General features: G+C 39.1%; 1 protein-coding gene across 5 annotated transcripts in view; it reads left to right on the top strand.

The window, feature by feature from the left end:
• Positions 1–15,999, top strand: part of LOC144595786 (solute carrier family 35 member F5-like) — an 83,614-nt gene extending 67,615 nt beyond the window's left edge. For 4 of the 5 annotated variants that reach the window (XM_078403445.1, XM_078403442.1, XM_078403444.1 and 1 more), the window contains 3 exons: positions 7,144–7,298; positions 12,144–12,235; positions 14,586–15,999. In XM_078403445.1, coding sequence (XP_078259571.1) covers positions 7,144–7,298; positions 12,144–12,228 — 240 coding nt within the window. In that variant the 3' untranslated portion in view covers positions 12,229–12,235; positions 14,586–15,999. Of the gene's footprint in view, positions 1–7,143; positions 7,299–12,143; positions 12,236–14,585 lie in introns of those variants that run through there. The other variant, XR_013547538.1, reaches the window with a different exon arrangement.
• The last annotated feature ends 3,275 nt before the right edge of the window (positions 16,000–19,274 follow it).

The raw sequence follows: 19,274 nt of genomic DNA, 5'->3' as shown, positions 1-19,274 counted from the left end.
TCTTGGTAGTTTCCTTGGTAGGGCATAGATCTGAGCACTTTGTATTATATTCAGGAAATCCTTGAGTATGTGTTATTATTAAAGAAGGATCGCTCATGTAACATTTGGGAACTAATGACTAAGTTTCCAAAGCTCATCTAATTATCTCTTGTCAAAACTATAGTTTAGAGGCCCACTGAGTCCACACCAACCAACGACCACCCATACACTAGTTCTGTCCCACACACTAAAGACTATTTATTTTGAAATTATTGTGAAAAAGAAAACATGGCACTTTATAGAAGAGTAAATGGGGAAAGGAGGAGAGTATGAAAACATACTGTTAGAAAATCAGTATCAGGAAAGATTGGCAGTAAGACTGGTCCACTAAAGTTTGAGAAAACAATGCTGGACAGACTCAGTAGGTCAGGCAGCATCTATGGAAGGAAACAGACAGACATGTTTCGGTTCAGGTCCATTCTTTGGACCACCTAAAAAAGGGGAACAGATTTGGTCTCTGTTCAAGGAAGAATGCTGAGGCCTTGCTGATGAGGAATGGAAGTGTAAATGGACTGGATGTTCATGATAAAGGTGTGGCGATATTAGGAATTGGAAGTTGTTGAAGTGGTGAAGAGTGTGTCAGTGTCCTGGATGTAGGTGGGAAGGGACTGGACAAGGGGGGACAAGATAGCATTCAAGTATTTGGAAATGAGTTCGGTAAGGCACTGATGCCAAGCCAGACTTTGGCTCATAGTGTCAAACAGAATATAAAGAGGCCCTTCAGACCACTTTGTCCATGCTCACCAGGTTTTATTGTTGCACTAGTGCCATCTACCTACATTTAGTATAGAAAAGTGACCATTCACCTTATCTATATCTCTTGTTATTTTGTACACTTCTGTTAGATTACCACTTAACCACTCCAGGAAAAAAAATCCTAGCCTACCTACCTCTACTTGAAAGTCAAGGTCTTGATTCCTGAATCTTTTCTGCACTTTTTCGACCTTAATGACATCCTTCCATGGCAGAGCGAACAGAGCAAAACTGTGTAAAATGTGGTCTCACCAACATCTGTGGATGTTGTAGCATGAAGTCCCAATTCCTGTACTCAATACCCTTACCAATGAAGGGATCCATACCAGATGGCTTCCTCATCAACTTGTCTACCTCCATTGCTAAGTCTCTATGCTTTACAACACCCTCCACTGCCCTGCCACATATTGTGCAAGTGCTTCCCTGGTTTGACTTGCCAAAATGCATCACCTCACACTTGTCAGGTTTAAATTCCATCTGCCATTCCTTAACCCACTTCCCTAGTTGATCCAAACATTTTTGTAAAGTTAGATATCATGCCTGATAGCCTACTTTCCTATCAATGTTGGTGTCATCTCAAATTTACCAACCACATTAACTACATTATCATTCACCTTGTTAATACCGATGACAGTGGACCCAGCACTGATTGGTTCAGCACACAAGCCTCTAATCAACTAAACAACCCTCCACTACCACCCTCTGACTCTTTCCACCAAACCAATTTTGAATGCAGTTGGCTAGCGCACCCTGGATCCCATGTCATCTAACCTTCCGGATGGTCAAAACCCTTGCTAAAGTTCACATGGACAATATTCACCCTCCTACCTTCCTGTGAACTCTTCAAAAAGCTCTATCAAATTTGTGAGACATGATTTCTCATGCACAAACTCGCACTGAACATCTCTAATCAGCCTTTGCCTATCCAGATACTTGTAGATCCTGTCCTTCAGAATCCCCTCCAATAACTTATTCAACATTGCTGTCAAGCTCACTGGCCTATAGTTCCTTGGCTTATCATTGTAAGCCATAAATAAACATACAACATTAGCCATCCTTCAAGCTTCCAGTATCTCCTCTATTTTCCTTAGCCATTTTAAAATGAACAGAATTGTAGTCACTGGTCCCAAACTGTTCACCTCCCAATACTTAATTCACCTGCCTTGCGTCGTTCACTACAAGGTTCAGTGTTGAGCCTACTATATATTTAAGAAAACTTTGCTGGACACACTTAAGAAATTCCAAGCTCTTTGCGCTGTGGGATGCCCAGTCAATGTGAGGTAGTTAAAAATCACCTACTATTATGATCCTACTATTCTTGCAACTAACTCTGTTATCCTTACATGTGTACTTCTATAATTCCTGCTAATTATTGAAGTCCTGCAATACAACCCCATCAAAGTGATGACCCATTTCTTATTTCTAAGCTCTATCCGTATAGCCTCTCATTCCCTCAACAACTTCTCATTTGACTCCTCCCACTTCTTCCAAATCCAAGGCGTAGCTATGGGCACTCACATGGGCCCTAGCTATGCCTGCCTCTATGTAGGGTACGTCAAACAATCCCTGTTCCAGGCGTGCACTGGCCCTATCCCCGAACTCTACCTCTGCTACATTGACGACTGCATTGGTGCTACTTCTTGTACCCATGCAGAACTCACTGACTTCATCAATTCAACCACTAATTTCCATCCTGCTCTTAAATATACTTGGATCATTTCCGACATCTTCCTACCGTTTCTGGATCTCACCATCTCCATCACAGGAGACAGACTAGTGACCGACATCTACTACTAACCCACTGACTCCAATAGCTATCTTGACTATACTTCTTCCCATCCTGTTTCCTGTAAAAACTATCCCCAACTCCAAATTACTCTGTCTACGCTGCATCTGTCCTCATTCTTTAGGAAACGGGGATTCCCCTTTTCCATTATAGACAGAGTATAGTGGCTCTCACTAGGGTCTCCTCAATATCCCGCAGCATCGCTCTTGCTCCCCCTTCCCCCATTCGTAACAAGGATAGAGTCCCCCTTGTCCTCACCTTCCACCCCATCAGCCGTCGCATACAACAAATTATCCTCCAATATTTCCACGTGGCGCAGCAGGAGAGTTGCTGCCTTACAGCGAATGCAGCGCCGGAGACTCGGGTTCGATCCTGACTACGGGCGCCGTCTGTATGCAGTTTGTACGTTCTCCCCGTGACCTGCGTGGGCTTTCTCCGAGATATTCGGTTTCCTCCCACACTCCAAAGACGTACAGGTATGTAGGTTAATTGGCTGGGCAATTGTAAAAATTGTCCCAAGGGTGTGTAGGATAGTGTTAATGTGCGGGGATCGCTGGGCGGCACGGATCCGGTGGGCCGAAGGGCCTGTTTCCACGCTGTATCTCTAAATCTAAAATCTAAATCTAAAACCACCTCCAACCTCCCTCTGAAACTCCCTGGTCCACTCGTCCCCTCCCACCCAAACCACCCCCTCCTACGGTACTTTCCCCTGCAACCGCAGGAGATGCAACACCTGTCCCTTTACTTCCCCCCCTTGACTCCATCCAAGGACCCAAACAGTCTTTCTAGGTGAGGCAGAGATACACCTGCACATCCTCTAACCTCATCTATTGTATCCGCTGTTCCAGATGTCAACTTCTCTACATCGGCGAGACCAAGCGCAGGTTCGGCGATCGTTTCGCTGAACACCTCCGCTCAGTCCAACTCAACCAACCTGATCTCCCGGTGGCTCAACACTTCAACTCCCCCTCCCATTCTCAATCTGACCTTTCTGTCCTGGGCCTCCTCCATTGTCAGAGTGAGGCTCAGCGCAAATTGGAGGAACAGCACCTTATATTTTGCTTGGGCAGTTTACACCCCAGCGGTATGAACATTGACTTCTCCCACTTCAGGTAGTCCCTGCTTCCCCTCTATCCCTCCCCCCCCCCCCCCCCCCCCTTCACAGTTCTCCCACTAGTCTTCCTGTCTCCGACTACATCCTATCTTTGTCCCGCCCCTTCCCCTGACATTAGTCTGAAGAAGGGTCTCGACCCGAAACGTCATCCATTGCTTCTCTCCTGAGATGCTGCCTGACCTGCTGATTACTACAGCATTTTGCTATAGTAAAAACTACATTCGATTTAAACCAGCATCTGCAGTTGTTTTTCCTAGCCTCACAGGACAATCCCCCAAGAATATCCTCTGAATACTGTTGTGATATCCTCCCTAATCAAAAATGCAACTTCACTCCTCTCTTACCTGCAACCCTATCATAACTGTAGTATCTGCACCCAGGAACATTGAGCTGTCACTCTTGCCCCAGCATTACATTTGTTATGACTTTGGGTTGTGACCATTAGTTTTCAAAACTGGGAACTATTACACCAGTGTAATTTTGTTGTCTCAAGTATTATGTGCAGATAGAAAGAGAGGTTAAAAGAAACCCAAGTGTTGCTGTTCTGAATTAAAATGAAAAATCATTATAAATGTTGGTCTAATCCTTAATAAGTTTCTGCTTGTCGTTAACATTCGCTGTCTACGTTATGGTTAAAAAGTCCTAAAAATATAAATTTATAAATTTGAAAAACATCTTTATTTTAAAACAGAATTCTGATTTTAGATTTAGATTTTTTAGATTTAGAGATGATCAATTTGTCCCAGTTGCAGTCCTGCTAATGTTTTTTGCAGGAGACTTATAACTACAGTAAAAGCTCTTATGATCCATGACTGAAAAGAAAATTGGATTATTAGCCAGCCAGATAATTGGCTTAAAAAGGCCCAAAGTGCTGAAGTAACTCAGTGGGTCATACAGCACCTCTGGAGAACATGGATAGGTGACGTATCAGGTCAGGACCCTTTTTTTCAGACTGAAGGAGGGTCGCAACCTGAAAGGTCACCTATTGATGTTCACCAGAGATGCTGCCTAACCCGCGGAGTTATTCCAGCTCTTGGTGTTTTTCTTTAATCCAGCATCTGTAGGTCTTTGTGTCTAGATAATTGGCTAGATAGTTCTTAACAAAAGAGTTCCAATTTGAACAAATGTGACCAGTAGAGTTTTAAGAACTCCTGTTACTCTTGGGTATTAATGGTCCTAATTAAGATGTTATAAATAGCATGTGTAGGTCATGCAGGAAAGAAAGGTAAGTAATTATGTTTTTAAAAGGATTAATACAGGAAGTGAATGTATAACAGCAGGCCGAACAACATCTCTGGAGGACAAATATGACGTTTTAGGTCAGGACCTTTAATGTTTTTTTGTCACTCTGCTTAAGAAGTAATGGAATACATTTCAGTTCAAAGATTTCTAACTTAAGGAATGTAATTTAAAAAGTAAGTCACAATTATTTACAATCTTGCTTCTATCAAGCAGAGTGCTTACCGTACAAAACACAAAGTGCTGGAGTAATTCAGCAGTCTGGCAGCACCTGGGGAGAGAATGGACAGATGACGTTTTGGGTTGGGACCCTTCTTCAGACTGAGCCATAACATCGCTTGTCCATTCACTTCCCAGATGCTGCCTGAAAAGAAAATGAGAACTATTAATGAAACCTTAAGTCAGAAACAGCCCCATTTATAACTCCATAATCAAGCTTCCTTCCAATTAGCCCTGCAAAAGGTCTGTTAGGTCATTTTTTGTTAGCAGCACAAAACTTACTAACTCTTGATATTATAAACATTGACCCACTTATCTTTGAATGCTATCTACAGCCTCTGTCTAGTTTGCTAATCTTGAACACCCTACCTCTAACTATATGTTCCCCGACAAAGTTACTTTCAATTCTACTAATGATATTCTATGCAATTTTGATCTAATCACTCTGTCTGTAGCAATTGGGCTGATGGCCAGACTGTATTTTAAGAAACTGGATAAATGCAGGTTTACTAGGTTCCATAGCTGGAGGTTCAGACGGAATAGCTTCTCTTAGAGTCATAGAATGACACAGTGTGGAAACAGGCCCTTCGGCCCAACTTGCCCACACCGGCCAACAATGTCCCATCTACACTAGTCCCACTTGCCTGCGCTTGGTCCATATCCCTCCAAGCGAGTCTTATCCATGTACCTATCTAACTGTCTCTTAAACAGCTTGCTCCATACACCCATCACCCTTTGTGTGAAAAAGTTACCCCTCGGATTCCTATTAAATCTTTTCCCCTTCACCTTGAACCTATGTCCTCGATTCCCCTACTCTGTGCAAGAGACTCTGTGCATCTACCCGATCTATTCTTCTCATGATTTTGTACTCCTCTATAAGATTTCCCCTCATCCTTCTGCGCTCCATGGAATAGAGACACAGTCTACTCAACCTCTCCCTATAGCTCATACTCTCTAGTCCTGGCAACATCGTCGTAAATCTTTTCTGGACCCTTTCAAGCTTGAATCCTATTACTAATACTATTATTTACTGTTTTTCTCAATTTTTCATCTACATATTGCCCCTCTTCAACATCATTCAAAAACATAGTTCCAGTTTCTAAACTGAATGCCGAACACACTTGCCCAACCTCATCACCATGTCTTTTGACCGCCCACCTGTCAGTAAATAGGTGGACTGTTTTATTTTTCACCATTCGATATTAGATGAGAAGTTTCTTCCAAATATATATGAAGAAGGGGAAGATTTAGTCTTCTAGAGTCATACAGCAAGAGTCATACAGCAAGGAAACAGGTCCTTTAGCCCAACTCATCTATCCCGACCCAGATGCCCCATCCAAGCAAGTCCCATTTGCCTGTGTTTGGCCCATTTTCCTTTAAACCTTTCCTATCCATGTACCTACCTGTGTCTTTTAAATGCTGTGATAATATCTACCTCATCTACCTTCTCTGGCAGCTCATTCTGTATACCTACCACCCTCTGTGAAAAGATTGCCCCTCATGTTTGTAATAAATCTGCCTGTTTCACCTTAGTCTTGGTCTTCTGGCTTGTGTCCATTCCCTTGATTAAAACTATAATAGTATAAATGAAAATAATTATGTTTTTAACAATAAAAATAAATAAAAGCATTTGAAAATAATTATTAAACATCTTCCTGTTTCCTGCTACATCCTATCTTTGTCCTGCCCCCTCCCCTGACATCAGTCTGAAGAAGGGTCTCGACCCGAAACGTCACTCATTCCTTCTCTCCAGAGATGCTGCCTGACCCACTGAGTTAATCCAGCATTTTGTGTCTACCTACGATTACCCTAAAATTCTGTTTAAATGAAAATCTTTGCATTGTCAATTAAATCCAATTTAACTTGAAAGACAGTAGATTGAAGATGAAAAAAAAATGTTTTTAGAACTGAAAAATTACCTTTTAAAATTCTATAAATTAAACTTGGATGAAATAATTGCAACCTTTCATTAATTTTAATTTTTAATTTCCAGATGGAATTTTCGTGGTTATTATTTGCAGGATCCATTCCAGTTTTTCTCTCGTTCTTCGTTGCAACGCTTTTATGCCAGTATAATAACTGGGATCCAGTAATGGTTGGCCTTAGGCGGATATTTGCATTTATATGCAGGAAGCATCGGATTCAGAGGTATTGTCTTCTGTGATGGTTATGTATACAGCTGGTACCAATTTAAAACTTAAACCTGCTTAAAGCAATGGAGCCAAAATTGCTGATATGCACAGTTGCGACACCTTTTCTAATTGTGTGTTTTAACCATTAATGATCATTAAAAATGGAATATGCTTTTGTGAACATAATTAAAGACAAATTTTTTATCATGTCTTGGGGACACTTAAATAATTTGAAATTCACATCATACCATGAGGAGAGTGAGGAACTTGGAGAAATGTCTTGACTTAAACTGTAGAGGGAGGTGTGATGCATTGGGAAAAGGATGGGGACATTGGAGTAATTAACAATCGCTTTGATAGAGGGGAAAAAAGGACAATAAAGTTTTCTGAATGGACTTTTGAAAACTTTTGTGTCAGCTCTTCTGCTTTATAAATCCTGTTACACTGTTTTTATTAAACAAACACCAGAGCAGTAATTTAAGTTAATGTTCATTTGGTGTTGGCATGCAATCACTGAAGCTCATTTTATTTTGGGCACATGCTATAAGTGGATGAGAAAATTCTGTCAACCTGACTGTAGGTTAAACATTTGTCCATTGATGTGTCCATTGATGCGTGAAATGATTCATCTCATTTCACTATTTAAATTATCTTTTACAAAATCACATCAGTCAGGTAAATTGAAGTTGTCTTCAAATTGCTTGTTACTTTTTATTTTGGGAACATTTACAGCATTTGGGATTCATTTTTAGCCAGGTCACAGAGTGGAGAAATCTTGAGTCTAGAGAAACAAAACTAGTAAACAAAACAAAATGCTGGAGTAACTCAGTGAGTCCAGCAACATCTCTGAAGAGAAAGGATAGGTGACGTTTTGGGTCAGGGCCCTTCTTCAGACCCGACAGGAAATGTCAACTATCCTTTTTCTCCAGAGACCTGGCCCGCTGTGATACTCCAGCACTTTTGTGCAGTTCTTTGTTTTCACATTTTAGCTTGTTCACTGCATTGTATGTATTCCTCTTCCAGACAATGGATGCCTTGACAGGTCAATTTTTTGCGTAAAATATTGTGCACAGTTCCCATCTCTGTGATTTCTCTATGTTGTGAATTTTGCAAATCGATTAAGTTTTAGAGATGACATGAGAGAGAGTTAGGTGGACAATAGATGGAGTCTCAAGAACATGATATGTGGAGGTGGCATCAAAGGTTAGGGTGAGCAGCAACAATGGAAAATTAAATAAGGTACATGACAACACTCAGAGGGAAGCCTCATCCTCTCTGACACTGATCTGTAAAGAGAGAACTTTTGGTAAAACAAACAGATCCCAACAATCATAAAATGACCTGCCGCAGTATTTAAAAGCTGCGCTTTTTGCAGCCTTAAGTTAGAATCATAGACTGCTACAGCACAGAAATGGGCTCTTCAGCTTACTGAGCTCACATTAATCATCACCCATTTATTTACACCAATCATTTATTATTGTCATTTTTAAAATTCTCCCCACATTCTCATCAATTCCCATTAGATTCTAATCGCTTACATACTAAGATTAATATATAGCTGTCAATTAACCTACAAGTCTTTGGATGTGAGAGGAAACTGGAGCATCTCGAGGAAACCCATGCAGTAACAGGAAGAATGTGTCTCACACAGTCAGTACCTAAGTCAGGAATGACCCTGGATATTTGGCACTATGAGACGGCACTCTACTAGCTATGACACTTTGCCATCCTAAATCAGCGCACCTCAGTGATTTTCTACATGATTTGGGGCATATTTTTAATTTAAACTCTCAAATCTGATTTAAAAATCCTCGCTGGAAGTGTTTAGTTTTAGTTTAGGGATACAGTATGGAAACAGGTCCTTCGGCCCTCAGATTCACAGTGATTAATGATCACCCGTTCACTGGTTCTATCCTGCACACTAGGGACAGTTTTTACAGAACCCAATTAACCTACAAATCTGCAAGTCTTTGGCATGTGAGAAGAAACCAGAGCACCCGGAGAAAACCCAAGCGGTCACGAGGAGAACGTACAAACTCTGTACAGACAGCACCTGTTGTCAGGATTGAACCTAGGCCTCTAGCGCTGTAAGGCAGCAATCTAGCGCAGTAAGGCAGCAACACTACTGCCTATCTTATTTTTTCAGCAAAGTCTTTGAAGAAATACAAAGTAGCTTTTACAGTCTGAATATATTTGGTTTAAAGCATTAATTAAGAAAAACTATAATTTTACAGCTCTTCTGCAAGTGTTTAAAAACATAATCAAGTACAGCATAAATCTACAAGAATTCATGTCACTGATTTCATTCCTTACTACAAGCTTCCTGAAATATCCTGGAGCACTTGAAGGACCATCTCTGAATATTGATGCAAAGTATTCTAGACTATCAAAAATGTGTTTCTTTTTATTTTGAATTTATGAATGTTGTTTCTTATTTCTTATCTAATATACTTATAGCTAATATTTAAGAACTATTCAAACGTGTCAGAGTTGAAGGAGAAAGGCAAGAGATGAATTGATTAAACTCCAGGAATAAATCTGACAAGAGTTGGAAAACTCTAACTGATTTGTCTGATGTAATGACTGCAAATAAACTGAAATAGAGAGAAACATCCCAGCCATGGCTTTTTTATTTTCTGTTATTACACAATAACATTTAAACCACATTTTTGTCTATGTTGGATAATTGGGTTTGGCTCGGATGCCTTTCATAATTGTTTATTGACACTCACTAAAATGATGCATAAATTAAGCCCCAAGTGAGTTGGAACAATTGTCAACAATTGTCAACATCATGAAAGAGAAAGAGAATTGGCAAAAAATTTAGTTTAGTTTATTATTGTCACATGTACCAAGGTACAGTGAAAAGCTTTTGTTAGTGTGCTATCCAGTCAAAGAAAAGACAATACATGAATACAATCAAGCCAGGCACAATGCACAGATAAAGGATAAAGGTTACAACATTTAGTACAAGATATAACATTGAAGTCCAATAAAGTCCGATTAAAGATAGTTCGAAGGTCTCCAATGAGGTAGATGGGAGGTCAGGACCACAATCTAGCAGATGAGAGGACCTGACGTCCTGATTACCTGATAACAGCTGGGAAGAAACTGTTCCTGAATCTGGAGGCATGTGTTTTCAAACTTCTGGACGTCATTCCTGATGGTAGAGGGGAGTAGAAAGAGTGACCAGGGTGAGACTGACCCTTGATTATGCTGGTGGCCTTGCCGAGGCAGTGTGAAATGTAGATGGAGTCAATGGAAGGGAGCCTAATTTATGTGATGGTCTGTGCTACATCCACAACTGATCTTATAGTGGTATACAAAATCATGAGAGGAATAGATCGGGTAGACACACGGAGACTCTTACCTAGAGTAGGGGAATCGAGAACCAGAGGACATAGGTTTAAGGTGAGGGGGGATAGATTTAATAGGAACCTGAGTATTCACACAAAGATTAGTGGGTATATGGAATGAGCTGCTGGAAAGGTAGTTGTGACAGGTACTATCGTAATGTTTAAGAACCATTTAAACAGGTATATGGATAGGACAGGTTTAGAGGGATACGGACCAAATGCAGGCAGGTAGGATTAGTGTAGATGGGACATGTTGAACAGTGTGGACAAGTTGAGCCGAAGGGCCTGTTTCCACGCTGTAAGACTCTATGATAACCCTCTGCAATCTCTTGCCGTATTGGATGGAGCTGTTCCCAAACCAGGCTATGATGCATCCTGATAAGCTACTTTCTACTGCGCTTCTGTAGAGGTTGGTGAGGGTTGTTGAAGACGTGCTGAACTTCCTAAGGCTTCTAAGGAAGTAGAGGCAATGGTGTGCTTTCTTGACCTTATCAACAAGGACAAATTATTAGGTTTATTTATTCCGAGGATCTTGAAGCTTTTGACCATCTCTACTTCAGCGACATTAATGTAATCTGTGGTGTGTGTACTGCTTTGCTTCCTGGAGTCAATCGCAATCTCCTTTGTGTTCCTGATATTGAGAGAGAGGTTGTTGTCTTGGCATCAGGTTGCAAGGTTCTCAATCTCATTTCTGCACTCCGACTCATCGTTATTCGATATCTACGATGGTGTCATCTGCAAAGTAATCATACTCATCAAAAACCAGGAACTAAAAAATATTACCTTAGGTTATAATCTTATTTGCCTTGGATCTTCTGACTGCAGGCAGCACATAGAAATGGCATGCTGAAAAATGGGCTGCAAAATTATAGACCTCCTTCCTTGTGATGATACTACCAAAACAAATTTGGATAATGATGCAGAGATTTGTATTTGGTATAGAACCATTATCTCCAAGTAACTGTTGTACAACATATCATAGGTAATTTGGTGGACTCTAATAAATGAATATTTTTTTAATTATTTAAATTCATAATATTTCTAGAATAATTTTCAAAAACAAATATTCCATAACTGATCTTAAAACTATGCATGAAAAGCAACATTTAATAGATGTTTGAAACACTTAGCAAGCTAGGCAGCATCTGTGAAGAGAAACAAGAAATAATGTATCAGAATATTGACATCTACCTGAATTGTTGTTTCCAGAATTCATTTTTAATTAAAATGATGTGAATGTTTATATATTTATATATATTCCTTTATTCGTCCCACACCGGGGAAATTTACAAATTATTGATATATATTTAGTGCTTGATATACTATTGTAATTAGAGCATGAATTTATTTTCATTTATGTGCATAACTGAACCAAACTTTTTTATTTGAACATTTGTTTGTGTTGTGGGGACATTTCCTTTGGTGTTTCTTTTTATCAAAGAGATTATGTTTTTCTTGGACTCTGTTCTTTAAGGATTAACTAATGATTGTAACTTATTTTTCAGAACCCCGGAAGATAGCGAACAGTGTGAGAGTTTGATTCCAATGCATGGTGTTTCTCAAGAAGAAGGAACTAATTGTTGTTCATGATGACCAGGTATAAAATTGCACTGTCTGAATTCACTATTTCCAATATTCATAATCAGATCGATTTATAAAACACAAAAAGCTACATTAACAATGAAAGTTGTGCAGCCATTGTTTTATAAGATAGTAGTCTCATCCACCTTTGACCTGAAAAATCACTTGGTTTAATGAACGTTAATGATTTCAACTTACTTCCTTTAATACATATTTTACAGACATTGGAATTTCTCACTTCCCCATCTTTTTTGTTTTGATATGATCCTGTTAATTTTTCTTCAGCTGTTAATATTTTTACACTGCAAATTCAAATGAAAATGTTATTTCCACTTTTTCCACAGCTTTGTGCTTGTTTTGTTTTTTCCCTCATCATAATGTTAAATTCTCAATGAAGCCCTATTACTTCTTTATCAAGGGTGGTTTTTTAAAGTATCTCTCACAGACTTGAACAAAGTGAAATGAGAGGCTTTCTGTGTTTGGAAGCTATCCCTTGCTCACTTTTGGCCTTCTTCCCCATAATTATATCCAAGCTCTATTTTATTGACAATATTATTCTTGTTCTGCCTGATTCTTTCTGCATGCTTCCTTCAGCATCTTCTCTGTTAGAATCACTTGCCCCATTGAATCTTCCTGAGGATACTAGAATTGAATTCATTCTTACTTTTAACAACTGAATTTAGTACATCATATTTGTACTTTCTGATTTTCCCCTGTTTTCTCTTCCATCCTCTTGACCCTGCTGACGCACTGCACTCTGGGCCTTGTTCTTGTCTGCACCTTGGTTAATAAGTAATATTTTAAAAGCCATTGTTTGTGCGATAATGATACTATCATTCCTTCTGAGGTCATTAGAACATAGCATTCAGATAATAAAATGACTCGCAGAAGTTACAAAATAGAACATATGGGGCTTAATATGACTCATCACTCACTCCCACTGCTGTGTGGCTCCCAGTGACTTCAAAGCACTGGTTCTAAGGTCTCTGATAAACAGAGGCATTTAAAAAAAATTGAAATTGATGAAAGGAATTAAAAATCTTAAATTTAAAAGATATTGAGTACTTAAAACACAAGAGTATTGTTAATTCATTTACAAAAATTAAACGTAGAGTGAATAATGAAAAATAAACAAAAATCTTATCTAGTTTACCTTTTAAATTGGAGTCAATGATCCAATTGAAGTGAATGGGAGCTATTAAAAGTGCAAACTTGGCTAGCATAAAATACAGCTTCAGCAAAACTCATATTGGATGCCTCAGTCCACCCCAATGGCAACCATTCACTCACTCCATCAACAACACGCTGTAGCAGCAGTTTGTGCCATCTACAGGATGCATTGCTGCAACTCACTATGACTCCTTGGACATCAACTTCCAAACCATGGTCTCAACCAACTAGAGGGGCATAGGAAAATCACCACTTGAAATTGCCATCTAAGCCACAAACCATCCTGACAAGGAGATATGTTGCTCTTTCTAGATCAAAATCCTACAACTCCCTAACAAAAGGACTGCAACAGTTCACAAAAGCAGCTCACTGCCACCTTCTCAATTGCAATTAGGATGGGTAGTGAAATATAGTTTAGTTTAGAGTTGGGGCGTAGAGACAAGCCATTCGGCCTACCTAGTCCTGCTGACCATTGATCACCCATTCACACATTTATCCCGTACACACTTGGGGCAATTTACAGAGGCCAAATATCTTACAAATCCACACGTCTCTGTGATGCGGGAGGAAGCTGGAGCACCCGGAGGATGCAGTCACAGGGAGAACGTCCAAACTCCATACAGACCGCACCCGAGGTCAGGATCAAACCCGGGCCTCTGATCCTATGAGGAAGCAGCAGTGCTACTGTGCCACCCTAGTGGCTCAGTCTGAACCCCACATCCCTTGAATAATTTTTATTTGAACCCAGATACAAAGTGCTTTCTGCCCCTCAGCCCAGTAGGATGGCGAGATCAGTGATGAATCCTGGCTTAGAAATGTGCCACGTTCCCTGATGCACAAGACAATGGTCCCTTTCGAAATGACCACCTATCTATAACACCCCATTATTTTTAAACAGTTCTCTGTTTCTAATTGATACCATTCTAATTAATACTTACAGAGCTGATTATTTTGTTTAATAATCATTTTCAAAGGGTTTTGTTGGTTACTGATCCATTATAAGCTTAAAAAAACACACTTTTAAGCTGATGACTGAACATCTTTAATTGTAAAATACTTGGTTCTTCAAAGAAGCATGACATTTATTGATAAAACCATGTGAAACATGAGTAGGAATTTGCAGGAACACTTGATTTTTACAGTTTGAGAAAATAAATTCAACTGATGAGGATTTTTTAATTTATTTCTGTCCCCAGACTGATGAGAAATCCATGGAGTACTTGGTGTTCAATCTTCTGAACTGCTGATAAATCCTGCTTCTGTTGGTGCCTGTTCACATGTCTTAGCCATGAAGTTAAAATTACTCGTGGCTGTACATACAATTACAAGCACCATATGTTGGAAACATCTGTGGATTTTTTTTTTAATGCAGAAATGGTTTCTTATCACTAAAGAATGTGGAAAACTTACCTGTCAATACAATCTATCTTCCTTTTTGAATGTATTGAACCGTCAGATGCAAGTTGGAAAATTGAACTACATTTTGTGATTTTGGGGATAAATCTGTTTCTCAATGATCACGCTCATTATAGCTTTTTGGGAACATTCTTCAACATCAAGACTTTAAAAAACTGTGTGTAAAGTACAACATGTTGAACGAGCAATGCTGACACTAAAAAAAAGGGAAAATCATTTTGAAAGATATTCAATCCAGTTTTAGTATTGGGTATGCATTTAACCTAAAAAGGAAGAAAAATCAATGTGTTCAAAGGAAATTGAACAAACAACTTTGAAATACAGTTCAAAGGACAGTGTTGTTAAGATATTTTGAAGTATCTGATTAAACAGTGGATACACTACATAGGCTGTTCATTTTTAAAGACTGATTCAGATTTCTGTACTTTGAGTACTATAAGTTTCAAAGTGAATATATCTCTGATTATTATTAAAACTATCTGTTAAGTTGACTTGGAATAAAGAAGACTTTTCCATTATGTTTATTTCCAGAAGTTTGTGGTTTAAAAATGTCCAGAACTAGCATTCCATTGTTTAGTGGAGATTGCAGTTGCAGCCTTCCTGTACCAGTCAATAACATTTTCATGTAATTTTATTATGGTGCTTTTATGGTTACATATATCTCGTGTTTTGTGATTCTCAGGATATCATTTCAGTCAAATCTACAGTTCCATTTTTCTACAAAATCATGTAAATGTACCGATGTGCACAGTGGCTGTTTTTAAAAGATAATCTCTTGATCTCCTGAATTGTAGTTGGAGTGTTGTACTTAATTGCTAGAAAATCAGGTTTATATAGCCAGCTTTCTTTTAGGAGTCGGTTAAATATGCAATTTTTTAGTACATATTTGTACACTAAATAGAGAAAAATGTGAAAATATGGTTTTACTTCAGTATGGATTAAATACTACTTTACAAATTAAATTTGATTTTATAAGACTATTTTACCAACATAAGTAAAATAATTCCTGGAAGTCATCCAGCACAAAATATCTTGTATAAATCTAAAAGCACAGTATTTCCTTTTGTATGTAGTAAAAACTAGTCTATTGTACTGGTTCCCTGTAAATTTCAGTGTAATCTAAATATTTAATGTGAAATGTTTTCAATATGTAAACATATATGTTATTTATTGTATAGACCTTCTTAGTAAAGTTATAGACATAAATGCTGCTTTTTTTGGAGAGAAATTAAACCTTAACAATCTCTTTGAACTGAAGTATTGGAAAGCTTTAGGCACAACACCAGTAAATATATATGTGCCTTTGAAAAGATACAGAGAAGCCTTAACAAAGGGTCTGAAAATTTGCACTCTTCTTTCAGTGGAGAAGGTTAAGGTTGATTTTTTTTTAAGATTGAGAGTTTTTGATGCATTAATAACCAGCAAGTATAGATTTAAAGTAATTGGCAAAAGATCTAAAGGGATACGAACATCTGGAACGCTTCCTGGAAATCCATCGATCAGTTTAAAAGGATTTTGCACAGGAACCTATGAATGGAAAAACTTGAAGATTAGGGATCAAATGTAACGATATGGGACTTAGAACATATTTGAAAGGTCCAGAGCAGGGACCACGGGCCAAATAGCCTAAGATTTATTTCATGATGCAGATCAACATTTTTAGATTGTTTATGAGAGGGAAGTGGATTAGACCCTTTCTTGGAGATGGCTGGCAATTGACAACTATGTGATATGAATGTTACTTATCTGTCACCCATCAATCCAAACTTAAGCATTGACCTGATCACGTTGGATGTGGAGTGGGCTGCTTCATTATCAGAGGTTGCACGGACTGCTCTGAATCATCAGCCCTTGTTCCCAATTATAACCTAATCAGAATGTAACAACTGAAGGTTCCTGGGACCAGGACAGCCTGAAGGAACTCCTGCTGCGATATTCTATGGAAAATGTGCGAATTAGGAATAGAAGTTCACTTGGCCTCTTGAATCTGCACCATCAGGTCGTGGCTGAGATAACTGCATCCTCAACTCTGCAGCCCACTATCTCTGATAACTTTTTATACCATCCTAATCAAGAATGCATTTAACTCTGCCTTAAAAATATTCAAAGACTGCTTGGAAAGGAGTTCCAAAGTATTATAACCATCTCAGAGTAATTTTTCACATCATTGCTTATAAATGGGTGACCCCTTATTTTTAAACTGTGACCTTCTAGATTCTCTTCTCTCCATATCCACCATGCTAGGACTTCTCAGGATCTTATGCTTTTCAATAAAGACGCCTCTCACTATCCACCTGATATAAACCTACCATGTCTAAACTTTCCTCCTTAATATCTGAAATGGATGGAATCTGTAGGCTGGTAAACCTCTGGAGTGTGTCCAACACATTACTTTCAATAACAAGAGGAATACTGTATTCAGTTTTCCACAAGTTCTTAACAATACCCTATTTCACAGAGCCAGTGATCCCCATACACTAACACTATCCCACACACCGAGGACAATTTTACAATTGGCAGAAGCCAATTAACCTACAAACCTGTTTGTCTTTGGAGTGTGGGAGGAGCATCTAGACAAAACTCATACGATCACAGGGAGATCCTACAAACTCCATACAAACAGCACCCGCGGTCAGGATAGAACCTAGGTCTCTGGCGCTGTAAAGCAGCAACTCTCTTTGTCTTCAATTACCGCTGCTATAAATTATAACAGTCCATTGGCTTTCCTCATTTCTTACTATACCTGTGTACAACCTGCTATCATGCTCTGTAATGTCCAAAACGCTCTGTTTCTCAGACCTCTTCAATTGCTCAACATTTAGATATGTTCTTTTAGTTTTTCCTACCAAAATGGATTATTCCACATTTTTCTACATGCCAGACCTTTGCCCACTCACATAACCAATTTATATCTGTAGTGGCCACCTTTTGTGCTCTTCAAAACTTATTTTCCTGCCTATATTATTGTCATCAATAAATTTACCTTTGGTACTTCATGCAAATCATTTTATACTATGTAGGCCTTGAGGCCCCATTACTCAGCCCTATCACATGCTGCATTATGCCTACTTTCTTTCCTGTTAGCCGATTACTGTTCTGTCTTTAGCAATAGCAACCTGTCACATAGCTTTTTATCTTCTGCAATAACAATGAATATTTTCATATTTCAGATACAGCACGGAAACAGGCCTTTTCGGCCCACCAAGTCCGCGCCGCCCAGCGATCCCCGCACATTAACACTATCCTACACACACTAGGGACAATTTTTACATTTACCCAGTCAAATTAACCTACATACCTGTACGTCTTTGGAGTGTGGGAGGAAACCGAAGATCTCGGAGAAAACCCACACAGGTCATGGGGAGAACGTACAAACTCCTTACAGTACAGCACCCGTCAGGATCGAACCTGAGTCTCCGGCGCTGCATTCGCTGTAAAGCAGCAACTCTACCGTTGCGCCACCGTGCCGCGGTGCTTAGGTTCATTACTGTTGTATGTACCGAGGTACAGCAAAAAGCTTTGTTCTGCAACTTAACACGTCTTCTGAAAGTCAAAGTAGAGTATATCCAATTTTTTAACCACAGGGATTTTTTAATCCCTTTTAACCACAGTTCATGTGCTATTTCTTCAGAGCTTCAGGAAATTGATTTCTATTTCACAAAAAATCCATGGGAGTTCTCAACATGGACTCCAAACCCCAGGAAATCTCAATGTATCATGTCAAACATGGGAAAAAAATACTGCTGATTGTTGCCTAATGAACCAACAGATCCCCCACGTCGGCCATAGCTTGGAGGAAGCAGGTTGTAGTATGTACTTTGTGTGTGGATGGATTGGGTGTGGAGGAGAAACACTTCTCACATTTAATCCAAGAATGTGTAAAGTATGTTACAAAGATAGACACACAATGCTGGAGTAACTCAGCAGGCCAGGCAGCATCGCTGAAGAAAATGGATAGATGACATTTCAGGTCGGACTCATTCCTAAAGGGTCCCGACCTGAAACATCATCTATCCATTTTCTCCAGAGATGCTGCCTGACACCCTGAGTTACTCCAGCATTGTGTGTCTATCTTTGGGAGAAGCCAGCATCTGCAGTTCCTATTTATTACATAATGTATATTGCACAAGAAGGGTCTCGACAAGAAATGTCACCTATTCCTTTATTCCAGAGATGCTGTCTGACCCGCTGAGTTATTAAATACAAAAAATATATTTTGGTTACAGAGATAGGCAAAGGTCTGAACTGCAGGAAGTAAAATACGTGACCTGGTTAGTTATGCAAAAAAAATGGCAAATAGAACTGAATCCATGGAGATAATTCATTTGGAGAGATGTTGCAAGACAAGGGAATATACAAACGGAATATAGAATGGTGTGTAGGAAGATCCTTTGAGGTAGAAAAATAAGTCAGTAAAGTAGTTAAAAAGCCATACAGGATGTTATCCCAGGCATGAAATGTAAAAATCA

This window comes from Rhinoraja longicauda, chromosome 8 (genome assembly GCF_053455715.1).
Source record: "Rhinoraja longicauda isolate Sanriku21f chromosome 8, sRhiLon1.1, whole genome shotgun sequence".
NCBI classification, from domain to species: domain Eukaryota; kingdom Metazoa; phylum Chordata; class Chondrichthyes; order Rajiformes; family Arhynchobatidae; genus Rhinoraja; species Rhinoraja longicauda.
Note: the sequence above shows the minus strand (reverse complement) of the source record. Positions and strands in the feature narration are given on the sequence as shown.